The sequence below is a fragment of the Ciona intestinalis genome, chromosome 3 (assembly GCF_000224145.3).
Source record: "Ciona intestinalis chromosome 3, KH, whole genome shotgun sequence".
Lineage (NCBI taxonomy): Eukaryota > Metazoa > Chordata > Ascidiacea > Phlebobranchia > Cionidae > Ciona > Ciona intestinalis.
In genome coordinates, this window is record NC_020168.2 from 5,399,229 (window position 1) to 5,418,582 (window position 19,354).

The 19,354-nt window shown below is 34.1% G+C and overlaps 2 protein-coding genes and 2 long non-coding RNA genes across 5 annotated transcripts in view; all 4 read left to right on the top strand.

The window, feature by feature from the left end:
* The window catches only part of LOC104265567, a 2,149-nt gene extending 828 nt beyond the window's left edge, over positions 1-1,321 (top strand). The window contains exon 2 of the mRNA XM_026833679.1: positions 3-1,321. Within this exon, the coding sequence (XP_026689480.1) occupies positions 3-901 (899 nt within the window). The 3' untranslated portion in view covers positions 902-1,321. The remainder of the gene's footprint in view (positions 1-2) is intronic.
* A 348-nt stretch (positions 1,322-1,669) lies between these two features.
* Positions 1,670-4,958, top strand: LOC113474100. Its single transcript, XR_003395756.1, has 4 exons — positions 1,670-1,840; positions 4,066-4,119; positions 4,258-4,407; positions 4,643-4,958. It is a non-coding gene; the product is annotated as an uncharacterized LOC113474100 (long non-coding RNA).
* A 2,817-nt stretch (positions 4,959-7,775) lies between these two features.
* On the top strand, positions 7,776-10,324 carry LOC108949311. Its single transcript, XR_001974659.2, has 4 exons — positions 7,776-7,875; positions 8,894-8,950; positions 9,516-9,692; positions 9,784-10,324. It is a non-coding gene; the product is annotated as an uncharacterized LOC108949311 (long non-coding RNA).
* A 7-nt stretch (positions 10,325-10,331) lies between these two features.
* On the top strand, positions 10,332-18,107 carry LOC100181901 (zinc finger protein 260). 2 transcript variants are annotated; one of them, XM_018811124.2, is made up of 14 exons: positions 10,332-10,755; positions 10,941-11,034; positions 11,343-11,410; positions 13,270-13,364; positions 13,717-13,945; positions 14,361-14,527; positions 14,741-14,885; positions 15,188-15,392; positions 15,692-15,824; positions 16,254-16,365; positions 16,626-16,807; positions 17,033-17,102; positions 17,514-17,592; positions 17,946-18,107. In XM_018811124.2, exons 1-14 carry the CDS (start codon positions 10,434-10,436, stop codon positions 18,028-18,030), a joined length of 1,986 nt encoding a protein of 661 aa, XP_018666669.1. In that variant the 5' UTR covers positions 10,332-10,433; the 3' UTR covers positions 18,031-18,107. The 2 variants fall into 2 exon arrangements, with proteins under 2 accessions (XP_018666669.1, XP_002130049.1); XM_002130013.3 differs by having other exon boundaries at positions 10,333-10,755; positions 14,361-14,482.
* Positions 18,108-19,354: the final 1,247 nt, after the last annotated feature.

Here is a 19,354-nt window from a genome sequence, read left to right on the forward strand (position 1 = left end):
TGATGAAGTACGTCGAACCGTTGCCGGATGCAAAGTTTGCGCAGAGATTAAACCAAAATTTGTTAAGCCGTCTCCTGGCCGATTAATAAAAGCAACACAACCGTTCGAGCGTCTAAGCATCGATTTTAAAGGCCCACTACCGTCAGCGACCAAGAACCGATATATCCTCACGGTTGTTGATGAATATTCCCGTTTTCCATTCGCCTTTGCCTGTTCAAGCATGGAGTCAAGAATAGTGATACGATGTTTAAGTCAACTCTTTGCCATCTTTGGATTACCGTCATATATTCACTCAGATCGGGGAAAATCCTTTCTATCATCAGAGATCTTACAATATCTAAACAGTAAGGGCAAATCTACCAGTAATACCTCCATTTATAACCCCCAGGGCAACGGACAGTGTGAACGATACAATGCTATAATCTGGAGCGCTGTGCAATTAGGGTTAAAAACCAAAGGACTTTCTGTCAATCAATGGGAGGTAGTATTGGCAGATGCTCTTCATTCAATTCGATCCCTTCTCTGCACGACGACAAATGCAACACCCCATGAACGCTTATTTAATTTCCAACGTAAGTCCTCAGTCGGTATGTCGACGCCCTCTTGGTTGAGCTATCCAGGACCGGTATTAGTAAAGCGTCATGTGCGTTCTAGCAAATATGATCCATTAGTCGAGGAGGTTCAATTGGTCCACGCCACTCCAAACTATGCCCAAGTCCGATACAAAGACGGTCGTGAAGCAACCGTGTCACTCCGAGACGTGGCTCCATTTCCGGAAGTCGATGTGCGGGAGAAGAATACCCGGGGATACAGAATCAAAACGTCGAAGAAGGCCCCCCGGTGGTTGCTGATGAAGTCGAACCGCCACCAGTTGCGGACAATTTACTTGTCGAAGGCGTAGATAATGCGCCCCAAACGTCGGACACGAACGAAACACTGCCTACTGAGCTCCGTCGATCTAGCAGACAAAGACGGGCTCCTGACAGATTCCATTATTAATTGTGTACCTTTATTAATGTACGTTTAACTGGGTGCAGACGTTCGTGTTTTTTTTTTGTGGGGGAGAATGTGTTAGTAATTTACCGCTAACTCGTTTCGCCTCGATAACATTCCGGCGCTTTTATTCCTGTTGCTGAGCCGAGTAATTAACGCTTTTGTTGTGTCGTGTTGTGCGCACAGTCACCAGTTAGTTTAATTGGTACTGCAGTATAGTTTGGTTGTATAGCGTTTACTTTAGGTTTATTATGATGTATTATATCGTTATTATATGTCTGTAGATATCCATCGTTTTAGTTTGTTAAACCCAAATATAATAAGTTACTTTATCACAATATATATGCTACTTCTTTTATGTAAATTAGAACTTTGTGTTTATTTATTCTTTGTGACTGTCATAAGAAACAAGTTTCAACTCGCTCTGTTATAAAAGTATAACTAGCGACGCCGCGTCTGTATAGGAATTGATGTAGTTCAATGAAAGCGCCCAGGGTATAGGGTAACGGCAGTTTTCATTTGATTCTGTTAGTTAGAATTGCCCACTACAGTGTTTTGAAAAATCGTTCAACCCGCAATATGTAAGACTGTATAAGCTTATATAAAACGCTTTACGGTAGTTTTGGAAATTCTGTCATCAACCGCTTTCGCCTCCACAAAACGGATAAGGTATATATATAACCTTCAGTGCAGTCTTGGAAATAATTGTGTAGTTCGTAGCAACCCAATAGCGGGGTTTAGGATACGTTTGAAATGCACCGCCGTTGTGGATTATTCACGTCATTTTCACTGAAAGCACAGAAAAAATAAATTAAAGAAGTGAAAAGGGATAACCCACAACTGATATGTAAGTTTATGTTATAACTTCGTATTTTTTATTGTTTCATACAGTTAAGAAATTGGCTTAAATTGGGGTTCCTATTATGCGACTAAATTTTAAAATGGGTCCCAATTAATAAAGGTTCGTAGTACAACCTAATGGCATCGCCCAAAGTTCGTCATATGTATTTTTTATTATTTGAAATATGGGAAACGATATCTATTTTGGTATACCACGTGGTGACGATACTGTAGGGCGTAGGCTATAAGTACAATTCTTCATCGTTTTATAAATACTGCTCATCATCAGATTTTGTGCTGTATTATCAACCTAAACGATGGCTCTCGAGGTGAAAATAAAAATAAATTATTAATATTTGATGTGTAGTCTGATTCTAATGGTGTCTTTACTAAAATAAACGATATAGCACTGTGGGGGAATATGGGAAACCGTTGTAGCATCCCCACACTTTCTGGTCGTATTTAGAACAATAAACAAAAATTTTAAGAGCCAGGGGTTACGGTTATATAACCCTGTAAACATTCTTTGTTTACCACCAAATAGGAGAAGAAAAGGAAGTGAAAACATGTCCCAACTTATCCCACCCTACTATGTAGCATTTTACAGTTTTGTTTATGTTGTGCGCTTCTGTTTATAATCACTGGGTTAAGTTTTGCTATCTATACTTTATATTTGAGCTTCAAAAAAATCAATCTTGTTTACCATATACATGTGTTTTTGTACTTTTTGAATTTTACATCAACCAGCTTTTAAATATATTGGCTGTGTGAATTCTCTGACAGGTCTTGGAAGTTTTATATGTGGGTTTATTGAAGTGATAGGCCTATATAACTTAAGCTTTGCATTATTAAGGTTATCGTTATTTAACGCTTGGACTTTTTGTTAATATATGGTAGGGTGGGGGAATGGGACACTTTGTCAGACGAGACTTTTTTAAATTTTCTGAGGAAAATAAGGTTACAGAAATATTCGACAGTATTATCACGACTTTATAAAACGCCCGTCAAAGCTGATTACTGTATTTAAATATTAAAAAAATATGTAAATTAGAAACAGTATACTTTAAACAGGTAAAATAATGCGAAATAGTAAGGTGCTATTTTTAAAGCTCGCTAAATCACAGTAAAGCCAATGATTTTTTTTAGTTTGCGTGTGCGAACAATTAAACTAGTTTCATAGCTTCATAAAACAACCTTGAATATTTCGTATACAGTTTGATTTTGTCTCATAAAACTAGTTTTAGTTTTGTAAAAAAAACACTGAGATATAAGCATGAAGAAAACAGGCAGGGGTCAATATGACTTTAATTTGAGACAAAAACAACAAAAAATATTGGTTTAACGTTATGTATAGGAATTTTACATGGCAAAGAAACTAGCACAGCCTGTTAAACTCGGTAGGTTAACTACAAGTTGCAGAATACTGCAAATGTAAATATTTTTCAATTTAGAGTCCCATCTTCCCCCACATTGTAGTTTTGTATGTTTTCTTTGCCAAACTTTGAAAGATTTGCTTTTAATTTAGTAATTTATACCTCAGGGGGTTTTCAACTATAGGATACTGATATAATAAAAAGATAATATTTTGTGCGTTTTTAAATCCTTCCAAGCAGGGATTTATCAAAAAAACATCTTCTTATAGCGCACAGTTGCAAAAATATGTTCTGATTATGTGATAAAGGGTTTGTATTACATAGTACTGTTGGGTAACATGATTGATGCCTAAATCGTATATTTCCTGATAGTGTTTTTAACAATTAAATTGTTTGAGTCGCGGGCTACGGTTCTATAATTGTATAGCTGTAAATATTCTTTGTTTACTACCAAATAGTACGAAAAAAAAAGAATGAAAACATAGACCGTTTTACCCCAACCTACTATATACTTCATAATTCATGTTTTGCTCGATTCTCATAAAAAAGCAGATAGTCCTTGTTGTGTCATGTTGTTTTAATAGTGTCTTACAAAATAATACATATATATGTAAGCATATACTAAACGTTTAACACCACCCGAAGAAATAGGGACAAAAAACATTTTAAATGTTATAGGATGGGCCAAGTAAACCTTAAAGTATAAAAATGGTTGTAAAATAAAAATTTAACACAGAAGAACAAGTCTAAAAAGTCAAACATAATTGTACACCATAGACAACTTAAAAGCTATATCATTTGTTTTAATTGTGATGTTTTAATTGTGAAAAACACATTGTACTTAAATGTTCTTCCTTAGGAATCGTCAACACAACGAAATGAAGTGTATTGGTACAGAGAAAGAAACTATTTGGTGGGTATTTATTTAGTGAGGTAAAATTATTATATTGGTTAACTTTTACCCGGTTAGTATAAGAAATGGTTGGATTTTACTATGTTTAAACCATATAACCACTTGATTTCCCGCAAATATGTCTGTCCTTGTCTACAGGTGACCTATAGAGAAGGATTTAGATACCTAATACCTATTGAGGTCCTGCGTGTCTTCTCTGCACCTCAGCCCTACTATGGGCCTTTCATGGATCCCCTGCAACCATATACTGCTACAGGTTTACCATTTGCTCACCCAGAAAATGATTTAGTAAGTAGGCTTTGTGTGAAACAGCAAATAATAAAGGCACCCTTGAATTATAACAGAGCACAGCCCTTATTAATGGGCACGTATCCCCCAAATAACATAAATTACCCATATTCTATCTTGTGTGCAGAAGAACCAAATAAATTAAGACTCGTCTATTAGGTAGATTCACTATTGGTTATGTTATTAAATTAGGTTTTGTTGTAACATGAGTAATAGCTTTCTTGTATTTATGCAGGTAGCTCCAAGATACTTCATTCAAGGCTGGGTGATCTTCTGGTTTTAGAAGAATTTCGCTGCCCGGTTAATTAAATACTATGTTGCTTGTTATATATATATGAATGAAATATTTCAATTTTTAAGTTTTGTAGCTGCTATATTCAATATATAGCATCAAATGTAACACCTATGAATAATTTTGTTTTGCTATAACTACAATTTATAATTAACTACCAATTCAAAACCACATACACAACTGAAAACAAAATTGCTGCTTTTTCATGTTTCAATCATCATTTGGTTAACATGCATTATATGTAAATAAAGTGTTAGTTAAATCATGTGTTTTTCTGTGACTTAATTTCTGTGACATAATGCTAGGGAAGTTTACTTCGTTAATCGCACAAAGAAAAGTTTTAACTTTGTGAAGTGCAAAGTTAATCATTTCCAATCACCTATGTATAAAAGCTTGAAAACATATATGTAGCGCTATACAGCAGTTCATCGGTTGGTATAACAATAAACAGTCACTTTGCTTATCGCTTCTTGGCTGTTTTTAGCAACATGATATATACCACGAACCACAGAAATAAAAAAGAGTAGAACGCGCAACTTTCCAAAACCGTGATATATTCTTTTTTCTATTCACGTGGCCGCCAAATCCGTCCCCATTTCGCTTGGCCTCCATTGTAAAAGATAGGCGCACTATGGTTTTAGAAGGTTTTAGCTGTTTATTTCAAAAACTACACCAACTATTCAAGTTTATTAGGCCAGGTTAGTTTTTGGTAGGTTAACGCTTACACTTTAGCGCTTGTTTAGGAAAATTAATTATTTTGTAAATTTAATTAAAAACGTTCAAACAAAAGCTTTGTTGGAAATATATATATACTTGGAAATTGTTATTTTTCCCTATATAAACTTAAATTAAGTCAAAAAACGAAGAAAAACTACATAAAACGCCCTGGCTTCCATTGACTACAATAGTAAACGGGAACAAGTGGTGAAAAAGAGAGAGTGTACCATCATAGTATACTCCACGGCCTACTAGAGATATATAGATGTATCTCTAGTAGGCCGTGTATACTCATATGAGTAGGCTATATATGGTATCATGCTCTCTCCTTTACCGACATTAGAGATGCGCGTTCTATTCTTTTTTATTTCTGTGCCACGAACACACACAAAATTCGTTTTGCCGCCATTTATAATAGAAATGTTACGCCATGGCGTTGAACATTTTTTACGCCCTTATCGTAAAGAAAACATTATTCTGTTGGATTTTTTCATTTAGGTATATGTAAACTAGGACTCATCGTGGTGTTGTAAACATTTTGTCGTTTTTTTTTGTAACAATAACATGGGATACAGGTTCTATATAGCTGGCTAGGTTATAAAACAATTCAAAGCGAAAGTACATTTTATGTCATCTAATAAAAACTTAAACTATATTGCTGTGATAAATCGAATTTATAACCAATATAAGCATCCATTGATACTTATTTGCTATTTAATTTGGTTGGGTCGCTGACTACGGTGGTTAAACTACATTGGGTTAGATGGTATGAGCCTATCTAAATCACCTCCGCAAAAACGTGCTGAGAAGTTTTGAGCCTTCTATTTAGATTTTGTGCCCCAGAGCCCCAAATTTCAGTTGATAGCAATAACCAAACAAGCAGGCAATGATATGAAACTGATAAGGCTTGTATTCAACAAAATTCTTTTTTATAGAGACTTATAGAGATATAAATGCATATATGTGTATTTGGTGTGGTATTGTACAAGCTTTGCACGCCAGCAGTTGCCAATAAAAAATGTTGCGCAAAAAAAGTTTTATGGCAATAACCAAACAAGCAGGCAATGTTATTTTATAGTGACACAAATGTATAGGTGTTTTTGCTGCTACAGGTATATTATTAACCTACCCTTTGTCATACCATACAATACCCTTCAGCGTGTCTATATTTTTACAAAAACAGTTTCCCGTTGTCCAAGATATTTGTTGTTAACATTTCAATAGCCTTATTACGTTACGATATGGTGACTTCTTCGTTGTGTCAATGTAACTTGTAAGTTTTGATGCGGAGCAAGTCAGGCGCAATATATTTCTCCACGTTTCAGTTAATATGTACAGTGAAGGAAACTTAAATTAAAGTAATAAAGAAAGGTGTAGCAATGTCGTTACGGCCAGTTGTACCGCTGGCATGTATGCGCTTGTTCAGTTTCACAACTATGGTAATCGTGATTGGACGCCTGACTGTCTGTGTGACGTGAAGAGTGTGGCAACTAATCACGTGAAAAAAATGCGTGTTATCTTACTCGACGGAGGGTGTTGCTTTAACATTATTATTACTTGTTCGTATAGGCAGACGTTGAAAGTCAGGCAGTACGAATTAATTTAATAACATTCTTGCTTGTATTGACACTTATTGAGGATTTTACTAAGAGATTATAATAAGGGAAGAAAATCCAAGATATCGAGTGTCTGATTAACATATAATACAGTTTTTCATTTATACTGCATGGTAGGGTGGGAAATGACGAGACACCTTTAGCACATAATATCCAAATATCCTAATCGTGTTTTAAACAATTACCAACGATCTATGGAAGTCGTGAAGATACGGTTTTATAATTCTTTGAATATTCTTTGTTTACTACCAAATGGGAAAATAAAATAAAATGAAAAGATGTCCAGTCTTCCCACACCCTATATATATTTAAAACCGCACAATTGGCGAGTTTTAACGATTATTTCACTGTTTGATCCAAAGCGCAAAATTTCAAATGCGCCTCACAATCCACACAACGATTGACGCCTATATGTAAAACTACTACCATTTAAGCGGGGACGCATTGAAAGCACCACTGTTATACCTTATTATCATTTATCCTTATTATCAGTAATTAAAACATTATGTTTAGTTAAACATCATACGGTTTTTATTTACTTCTAACATTACCTCATTACTGCGTGATTATAGTTTGTCCAAATTCACGAAAAAATCGTTTTTAAGCGACGACAGCAAGGTTCACTAGTGTGAGACAAAGCGGATTTACACATATTCTTTACCAATCATTCAATACTCATACATCATAAGTCTTTATGAGTTATAATACACGTGCCCACTTGTTATTTATTTCTAGTGCCATTTTCGATTGTGGATTTACAGAGAATCATTCTGAGTAGGAAATATTTAAAAAAAATGTTTGGTCCTGCGGAATTACAAAACTGGATATGACACGTACACGATTGTAAGTACAAAAAATAAAAATATTTTGTTTTATTCTTTGAATACATTTTCAACGTAGCCGCTATTAGAATTTCGGGGATTTTTTTGGGGGGGACCGTAGTTCACATTTGATTTGGGCGTGGTATAATATTCGGTTTACAATAAATTTGATTTTTTTGGTTGAAATATGGGGCAGGTAATAACAAAATTGCTTTATTTGGCTTAATCTAGTGTAATGGATATAAATGGTGTAATACGTCGCAATTTAGTTTCTGCAATTTTAGAGTATATATTACATCCATAATTTCTTTTAGAATTAGCATATACAGAATAGCATTAATAGATATTTTGAGTGAACTATGGTACAGGTAAGAACAAAATTGCATTATTTTACTTAATCTGTGATGGATATAACTGCTGGTGTAATACGTCGCCATTTAGTTTCTGCAATTTTAGAGTTGATATATCACGTCCATAATTTCAGTTAGATTTAGCATAGGATAGCATTTATATTTTTATTTTATTTTTCTATCTTTAAAACTTGTCCACATTAATCAATTTTGTCTTTCTTTATCTTCGTGGTGAATTGTTATTTCTCATTTTTAAATATATTAATTCTGTATTTTTATATGTTTTTTGTCATAGTACTTTAACAACAATATTAGCTCAAGTGTTTGATTTTTGGTTAATTACCGTTTAATAGTAAATTATATGTATGTGTGCACCTGTACAATGTGTATATACAAGAATATTTTACTATAGTTCAGTTTTATTAATATGGGTGTGTGTATAAAATGCCTATAGTTTGGTGATTTTACTAGTATTTGGTGACTACTTTTTTATATTTTTTTGTATTAACTTTTATTACTAAGGGAAGAAATTCGGGTATAGCTTCTAAGGTGCTTATTTTATAGAGATATAATAATCATCAGACAGTAGCCTACCTCAGCACATATTGAATAGCACTGGGTTTTAAATATGTTTTCGAATAATGTACAACGCATCACTAAATATACAAACGTTACTTAATTTCATTTCAGAAGGAAAAATCATCCGTAACCCCGGAAGTTATTTGGGATAGAGTCCCAAGATCTTTTGTAAGTATAAGCATAAATAGATGCAGCCTATTGTGTTTCCTATTATTAAATGTCGTAAATTATAAAGAATATACACTGTGTTAATGTGGTATAAAGACACTTTTCTGTAGTAAACAATAAATTTGTTACCAGCATGCACGCAGCCATACTGTAGCCTATGTCATACACTTACCGAGTGCTCGCCTCTAGATTAAAAAGATAGGGTTCGAGGCTCGACGCTACCACTAGTGAAGCATGTGTACTACCCGCAATTGCTCCATCCCAGTGGTGCCTTTGGGTTTTAAATTGACACCTATTCATTAAAAAGCGTAAAAACCCAAGAAAACATAGCCAACAAATATACATCTGGTAACTTGTAAGCGGACAGGGGTGCTTGAAACAGAACACGGTGTTTTAACGTTTGTCGTTGACGCCGCACGCGAGAATAAATCACATTCATTCATTTTAGTACATTTTCCCCTAAACCAAACAAAATTGCATTCTAAAAGGGACTCTAAAACTGTGCTGTGCTAAAGCAAGGTTAATAAGGTTATTTTTTTGGAAAACTGTCATTCTGTTTCATCAGGTCTGCAGAACTGGAAGAGGTTTGGGATTAAACGTGATACCAGAAGAAGCGATGCGTTATTTTAGCCCGTCAAAGATATACCAAGGTTGGTTCGTCAATCCGTTGTTGCCGAACACAGAAACTGGGATGCCATTCAGCCGACCCGAGAGTGATGTTGAACATCATGACGGACGAGAGGTACCGTTTTTTGACTTTTTAAAACAGTCGTTATTAAAGGGCAAATGGAAACAAATAAACGTTGTTAATATACGAATATTTTCTTTCGCAGGAATTCATCAATCGCTTTACTACACAAGTGCAGTTCATTATAAACTAAAAAGAGAACATGACCAAAGACTCAATTTTAACATTTATTTGTCAAATTTGTAATATAAAGTTATGGCTTACACCAAAGTAACATTTGAGAAATTCCCCAAAAAATATAACAAAAAAGAAACAACAGAATATATGCAAAGTGCAAATTATGTAAAAATAAGGAAAACACAGATATCTTATAAAATTGTTTAATAGTTTTGCTCTTGCCTCTTGTACCGGATATGGCCTACATGGTTAAAGTGGGAACCTGTTTTAAGAGGCCTCTTTTTTACTTTAACCCTGTAGTCCAAATCCAGTCTTATTTGCTTACACGTATTTGTGTCAAAATTGTGTCAAAACCAGTGACTGTATTAACACACAAGGAAAGGTATTGGTAATGTAAGCATAGCTTTTGGTGCCGAGTGGTGTAACCTAAACTTAAAATACTGTTGCTAGTCGGTCAGCCAAAATGATATTCGGTATTCCGTGGGCCGCGAAATTACCAGTAATTATTATTGTGTTGCGTTAATGTACAGAAGCAGTGTTGACATGAATAAACCAATAGCATAGATTTGTTTATTGTAAATGAAATAACATTTTGTTGTGACTTGCTTATGGTTATCTATGGAGGGTGACGAGATTCAAAGGTTAATGAGGTACGAAGAATCTGTGAATCCTCTTCCGGAGCTAGCTGACATCTTCCTCCCACATGAAGGATTTTGTGGAATTGATGCTTTGCAGAAGGAATCAGATCTACACAACTTCAGTATACCTGATTGCCTCCTTCAGTATACGCAGTTAGACCATCCTGATGCAACTGATTTGGTTCATGTCGCAAAACATGTTGTTGGCAACGACCACATCGTTGGTGTTCACCCATCATCAGTTCAAGAGAGCAATCCATTACCTTCTGCTGCATCAGTGGTGAAATCAGCAGACTATAGAGGTAGATATTAAGATGTAATGTTTACTTATAAGCAATTACATGGTCATCTGTGGGTTGTACAAGACATACACATAATATAAACTTTATTAACCTACTAATAATTGTGCTTGAGTGAAGTATTAGCACCTATAGCATTTCAATAATCCAAACAGTTTTTTAATTTGTTAATTTTATTATTTATTTAGATAAAACTGCCGATGTCAAGCATAAAACAATCCAACAAAAGTTAAACGAGACAAAAAAGGTTTTGTTTAATTCCTCTTCATCATTGGACACAAGGTATAGCTGATTAGCTGTAGCTGTTTATATACAATTACAACAGCAAGTATATTATTAGTTCAATAGTTTGTAATAGTATGCAACAACAGTGCAATTGTAAGAGGTTGGTATTAGGACCTCTCTTTATTCCAATATTTTCCCTATTGTTTTAATCAATGGGTAGTGGAAAGTGTAAAAAGTTGCTGAGTAGGCCTTTCTACTCCGCCACCCCAGGCTTGACACCTATCTGTGTACATAGTTTAAACTTACAGTAAGAGTATTGGCTATATATGTAAAGCCTTAGTGTTGCATTATGTATTTTTATATAGTGACTGTGGAAAGTCCAAATCCTCACCAGCCACAGACACAAAGCTACAAGATGTAACAGATGGAAAAGGTTGGTGAAATATTCTAACATATTATGTCAAGTACAGAATGTTTTTACCCGATATACCACTCAGGAATTTACTAAACTCCTGGGGTATCTGGAGGGTAATACTAATTTACGGGAATACGGAAATACGGGAACGACGGGAATCGCAATCTAATTTACGGGAATACGGAAATCCGGAAAAGACGGGAAAAACTGCAAACTAATTTACGGGAACACGGGAATGTGTTTTAAGCTTGTTTTAAGCCTACACCAATTACGGGAATGTGTTTTAGGCTTGTTTTAGGTATTTACCAGTTAAGGGAAGGTTACGGGAATTTGTTTTAAGCATATTACACTTACGGGAACAATTACGGGAATGTGTTTTATGCTTGTTTTAAGCATTTACCAGTTACGGGAAGGTTACGGGAATATGTTTTAAGCATATTACAGTTACGGGAAAGGCTTGAAACAAGCATAAAACACATTCCCGTTACTGGTGTAGGCTTGAAACAAGCATAAAACACATTCCCGTAACTTTCCCATAACTGTAATATGCTTAAAACACATTCCCGTAACTGGTAAATACTTAAAACAAGCCTAAAACACATTCCCGTAACCTTCCCGTAACTGGTAAATACCTAAAATAAGCACAAAACACATACCCGTAATTGGTGTAGGCTTATAAAACAAGCTTTAAACACATTCCCGTAAGTTCCCGCGTTCCCGTAAATTAGTTTGCAGTTTTTCCCGTCTTTTCCGTATTTCCGTATTCCCGTAAATTAGATTGCGATTCCCGTCGTTCCCGTATTTCCGTATTCCCGTAAATTAGTATTACCCTATCTGGAGCATACTTAAGCGTTCACTATTACACCATACTCCTTTGGCTTTTATGTGCAAGTGATGTAGTGACACTGACAAGACACACCTTTTTTTCAACCAATGATATGCGGTTGTTTGGCTAAATGGGCGTACTTGTCTGTGACCATCTGTTACTCGTTTATCTTGAATGAAATGCCGGTTTTTATCTGTAAGAGTTATAAAATGTTAATAATCTCCAAACTAACTGTTATACGAATAAACTATAGGTCCTTCATGTATTATAATTGGATTGTCCACAAATATTACTATTTGTTCTTTAGTGTTGATTAAGATGTGTCAAAATATGAATTGACTCCTTTTATAACCCATGAAAAACTTAATTATTTATATTGTATCAATTTGGAATAATATAAATTAAGTTAGTACCATGATGCACCTCATGCGCACTACTAGTGTGTCAGCATGCATGTTCAATTTAATGAACAGATTTAGTAATTACAAACTTACATCTCCACTTAATGATCATTACCTACGACAAAAGCAGGCACAATATTAACGTTAGTCTAATCAAAATTGAACAACAAGTGATGGCATATCTTAGAAAAGGTATTGGGAAAAAGAACAACAGTAAATATTTTTTTAGGATGGTATGGAAGTGATGAATATAGTTTTCTCTGCATTAAAATTAATCACTTAAAGTGACTGTCATCTAGCAACCTTTTGAATATGACAATACATATCAAACATATGTATATACATTTTGGTATTGTGACTTTGTTAAGCTTGATGACTTCTCATTCAGTAAACCAAAACACTACCATATATAAGTAGTTTTTTTCTTTCAGATTACAGTTTAAACTAAGCTTGTCTTAAAATAATAAAATGCATTAAATTGGTCCAATGTATAATGTATGTCAAAAGGCATGATTTTAAGTTGGCTTGATTGGTCAATAGCCCTAAAGTTATCTTTAAATTTCTTCAAAAAATATGCTATTCAGTAAGACTATGTTCTAGGTGTAGCATAGTTGATTTTTGATTTATAATTTTTTGTAAATATTTTCCAGTTGTTGGTGTTTGTGGTGTTTGTCGTTTTACTTATTCAACTTACAAAGAGAAGCAAGCACATATGAAGGGGTCCGACCACATATGCAAACGAGAGGTTAGTTAGTAACTTATAACGGCACAATGAGTCAAAAACAGTTTCATGTCCTTCCTTACCTAATTTTCCACTTTCCCTTTTCCCATGTCAAAAAATGACTGGGATACTCTTGTAGTTCTGCCATGTACCAATACTAGAGACCGGAAGTGTTTATAGTTTAAACTAACAAGCCTGATTGATCATGAATGGGTTAAGTGAAATTTAAAACAACACACCAGACAATGGTATAACCGTGGATATATTTATTTAAGAATGAATTACTTATTGAAGAAATAAAACTATTAAATGTGATCAAACTAATCAGTATTCTACTTTAATTAAATTTTTAATATAACAATGTATTATATTTAAGGCACTTTCTGGGACCAATTTTAAAATGCTTGCTGATGAAACAGAACTACTAAAAGCAGTTGAAAACTTGCCGCAACCTTGTTCTGTTTGTAAGAAGCCACTTCCATCATTGCAAGAGTTTTTAGTCCACCATAGAAAACACAGCGGAAAAATTCCATTTGTTTGCATTCGATGCAAATCATCGTTTGCTAAACGTTCTGATCTTATTTATCACATCAAGAAACACCTTGGTAAGCTTATGTACCTCTGTCACTAAATATGCTATGTATATATCTAAATAATTTTTTCCAAAAAATGTTTTTATAAATCTAGTTCTTAATTTCAATTTTTTGTTTTCGTGCCTTAGTTTCCTAAACCAGAAGTTCATACACCACTTTTTCTAAATACGTATGTAGTATTTACGATAGTTTCCTAAAAAGATTTAATGCATGTTTTTATCATATCTATTTCCTAAATTTAACTTTTAGTACGCAATTTTTTTCAAACTAGTGGTCAGTAACAAACAAAAACTTTGAACTGGTTTATAAACTGTGTTAAGATACTATAAATTCTATGCTTAACTGTTTTAATGATCAAGTAGTTTTAACTATGTTATTAATATACAAAAATTCCGTTTCGTCTTTAATATAACTTTGTATACCACAGGTGTGAACAACTTTATGTGTCCTCGATGTCCACAGTCGTTCCGTCAACAATCCCGACTGACATCACATATGATTGCGCAACATGGAGTGAAAGATACACGGCCACGCAACTTTAATTGCACTGTACGTCCCACTTACATTTTACATCCTGTTACCGGGGCTTTAGAGGTCGTAATAAGAGGGGCCTCTTTTTTAAAAAAATATTGTTTATCCAAATTTTAAGTCAACAAAAGTTTTTTTAATTATGTTTACCAAATTACCAAATTATGAATGAAAAACATTATTTTTCTAATTTAAAATATTTTATTTTGATTACCCCCCCACCCCCCAATATTTTTTTAACTGTGCCTTCAATATTTCACATAAATATTTCTTCACCAGGAATGCAATGAATCCTTCATGACCAAAAGTGCAGTGAACATGCATATGCAGTCACATACAGGTTATCGACCAATCATATGCACAGAATGTGGTCATGGTTTTCGTTCCAATAATGCTCTTGCTGCCCATCAAAGAGTACATACAGGTTTCACCATAATTTGTGATAACTTAATCTGGTCACTGTGTGTTTACTGTGTTACAAATATACAAGAATTGATGTCTTAGTTATAAATGTAGATTAAAATTCAATCATGTTTTGCAGTTTCTTTCGTAAACTATTTATTTAGATAGTTTCCATAAAGAAAATCTGTTTCATGCAAAAATTCTATTATAACTTGTATTATATTGCATGTATTTAAACGTATTTGTTTTTGGTTACTTTACTTACATAAGTTGTACCAATACCAAATATTTCTCCAACCTTAAACTTCTACCTTCCAATTCCAGGTGAAAAACCCTTCAAATGTGACATGTGTACGTTTTCAACCAAAACCAAACAACTACTTTCAAGACACATTCGTAAACACACCGGTGAGAAGCCGTACAAATGCGAACATTGTACGTTCTCCACTGCGTGTTCTGCTGGTCTGAAACGTCACATCTTACAACACACTGGCTCAAAACCTTTCAGATGCCCCTACTGTTCATACAGGTATTTGCAATGAAAATCTACTGTAGATAAATATGTACATGAGTTCTATGCCCTTAATCCCGAATTTTCATCATTGATTTGCAGTTTTCCCTACCACTTGCGTAAGTTAAGGCTAAATATGTTACATCACCATTTTTTAAAGTTTGGAAATTAGTCAATTTGTATCCAGTCTAAATTTATAATTAAATGTTTGATTTGCTTAGTGAAGCTTAAACAAAACTTTTTGTATAATGCAGGGATTAAAACTATGTGTTTTTACTAATTTTCCCCAAAAATAAACCATTTTTTTACATTTTAAGGAGTTCAAATATTGAAAACTTGCGAAAACACATAAAAAATACGACGAAACACACTGGTTTGAAGATATACCCTTGTCACCACTGTGACTTCTCTTGTGATCAAGGAAGTGATTATTTGAAGCACATGAAACAGGTGAATATCTTCAACATCAACCATTAATACAAGTGCTCTGATACACAGTTTCGTATTAGTTTAAAGCCAACAGTTTCTATCTAGTAGTTTCGAGAAGCTTGTGTTGCCTCTATACACTAACCCTTAGCTTTCAAATATGCTATTTATTAATTAGTAAAATTTAAAATGTCTGAACTTTTCATTTTGAAAAGATCGCTCTTTTAGGATATTTTTTTTCAGGGCTTGCCAAATTTTAATCTTCTAAAAAATCTTTAACTGTTAATAGTATAATATATGCCGTAGTTTCTGGTTTGTGTAAAATTGGTATGTTAGCAACCCTTGAACTCCCCTATGCGATCCCTTGTGTGGTAACGACCCCCATTTGGGACCCCTTCCCCATAGTGTACTATGTATTAAGACTACTTTGGTTTAAAATAAAATATTTCTCAGCACTTTCCATACCTCGATGTTGATTCAGAATCAGCCACTAAACTTGCTGGTATCTTGGTTTCCGAACAAAATGATGAACTTGAGAAATCTCTTGCCAAACCACACACTGCATGTAAAACATGTTTATCAATTTTTTTTTTTTTTAAGGCATCTCTTGGCACTTCATATTTTTCCAATTAGAAATTTTGAAGTAAAGGTAATTTATTTTAACAAGCTTTTTAACACGTGTTTTGAAATAAGTGTAATATCTTTTAAACTAAATCTACACTAGTAATTGGTGATGTTATTTTTTTAAATTTTCCTACGCATTACAATTTACTAGCTATATATTTTATTGTCTCTAAAATTCAAATTTACACTCAAAATTTCCAGACACAAACTCTGAGATCCCGTTATCCTCCTGCAAAGATGAGGATGTTGAAATGATGGTGACTACGATGAAAGAGGATCAGAACAAAACTCGTGGGGAGACGAGCAACCTTGCTGAGCTGGATGCAGAGTTTTTGAATGCTCTCATAAAAATTCCCAATTTACAGCGTATCATATTACCTCAGGTGAAGGGGCTATGCTTTATATAATATAAAGGTTTTTTTTCCAATTTGACTTAGGATTTTACAGTTTGCTAAACCATGTTAAATATATGCATTTTTAAACAACATTCATTTTTCCTAAGACAACATTTTTTTCAGTTTTAAAGTTTTTTTATTAATATGTGATATGTTATGTATTGTAAGGTGCTTTGGCTATTTGTTTAGTTGACTTTTTGTTTACCAATATAGGATAGTAGCAACGGACCAGTTACATTGGTTATAGGAAGCGACCAACCAATCAATGAAGTTTTCCAAGAAGGTTGAGCTTTCTTTTGTAAAATGTTTGACTTTTGTTTCCTTTGTAAACAAATTTGCATTGTTTTAGTGAAAATGTTTTTCTAACACTAGTTTAAAATATATAGTAGGATGGGGGAAGATGGGACACCTTTTCATTCTATTTCCTCGTGCATTTTGGTAGTAAACAAAGAACATTTAAGGAATTATAAAACCTTGTCCTCGCGACTTTCATAGACCGTTGTTATTTGTTTAAAACACGGCCAGGATATTTATATATTTTGCACTAAAGGTGTCCTATCTTCCCCCACCCCACTATATATATTTTCGAATTGCTATTTTTTTGCAATAAACTGTTTTTAGTTTGTGTCCATGTATAGTATATGTGTAAATTTCAACGAAAATGCATTTATATTAATAACATATTTTAATCTAGGTACGAATATTTCAAGTGAAGTTTTAAATCCTACAACCAAAGTGCAATCTACTGGATTCCAAAAACCATTTCACCTCAGGTAAGCTTTAGTATTTGAAAGGTAAGTTTGCAATAACATTTTGTCATTTTATACACATTATGCTCCAGAATTGTACCTTGTATGTTACATGCATGTATTTTTGTCCAGAAGTTTTTTTTTATAAATAATTAGAAATGTGGTAGGTCTAGTAAAATAATTATGGTGTTAGTATTGTATGTCTGCAAGTCAAAAATGTGTTTAAGGTGTGCTCTGTTACTGTTGTAAATAAAAAGTGATTAGTAAAATCAAGAAAAAAACAGTTTACAAAAAGTTATGGCGAAAAACCTAAAGTGCGGGAATATGTTTAAAAAAATAAAGAAATATGTGTAAAAACAATTTAAACTTCATTTCAGTGCAACTACTTTAAATGGGCTCTCTAGCGCCCCCAGCGAAGCTGACCACTTTCTCCTGCCAAATGAGACGTCATCTTGCGTATAGTTTTTGTTGTTGTCGAATCTTGTACTGTAGTTTAAATAAAATATATTGAAATCAAATAAAAAACGCACTGTCGTAAATTTTGTTTTATATGTGTTGTTACCCCGTCAGTTGTATTCCAACAATACTGGACAGGTTATAGTAATACATTACTGTGAGGTAAGATGGGATAACGTAGCACCTAAATCCCATATTTACCGACCGTGTGTAAACAATAAAAACGCTCTTTAAAGAGTTTTTAGAATACAGTTATATAATTCTGTAAATATGCTTCACTTAACATCAAATGCGACGAAAAAATAAGAATAAAAGCATGCGTCTCGTCTTACCCCACCACGAATATAGTTTTCTTATGGCAGGTGTTGGTAAGGTAAGCGTACAAGAAACAAGTCATTGCTTCCTCGTTTTCGTTTACAATTCGTTGATTACTTTTCGCCCTTACAGCTAAAACAAATGCTACTCGTATTTAAGTGAATTAACTTTGATTTGCTGTGCTTTCCAACCATAATTGGTAGCGACTCAGGTTATTTATAGTAAACAGAAGTTTAGCAGCACTGGCGCAAAAGGCGCCTTTTTTTGCTCCAGGTATTCATACATTGTGTGTATATTTCTAACTTTAACCACCATTTTTATACAACAGGTTTAGAAAGTTTATAATGGTAATAATCTAGAGGCAGACGCGCCAACCATTGGGCCACGGCGACGGACAAATACCATTTCACCAGATATTTTGTTGCGCTAAGTAATTTCTCTTATCTAATTCCCCTCCAGCACCGCGTACTTTCCCGAGACAAAATTAGCCGCTCACAACCAAATAAGTTGAGTGTCATGAGATTTCATTTGCGCATGTAAAACGGGTAGTTAGTTAAATCGGCTCGGTAAATTCATACAAGTTTACGGTCGACTAAATTCTATTTACTCGAATATGAATTGAAGTATGTTATTGTTTTCCGTAATTTAAATGTACTGTAAGCATGTAAACATGCATATGTGCTTCTGCTTGATACTCTTTTAATTATACCGTGACGGAAGTACGTCATTTGTCGCAAGTTTCGTTCTTGTATGTGTCATACATCAAGTACTGTATATAGCTAGCTGTCATCTTTGGCTAAGTAAGGCTGGAAGGACAATGAGACACCTTTAGCACATAATATCCCGACGGTGTTTTAAACAATTAACAACAGTGTATGAGAGTCGTGAGAACACGGTTTTATAACTTTTGGAATGTTTTTTTTGTTTACTGTTAAATGGGACGAGAAAATTGAATGAAAACGTGTCCCGTCTTCCCCCAGCCTACTATACCACATTAAAAAGTCGTGTTGTTTCT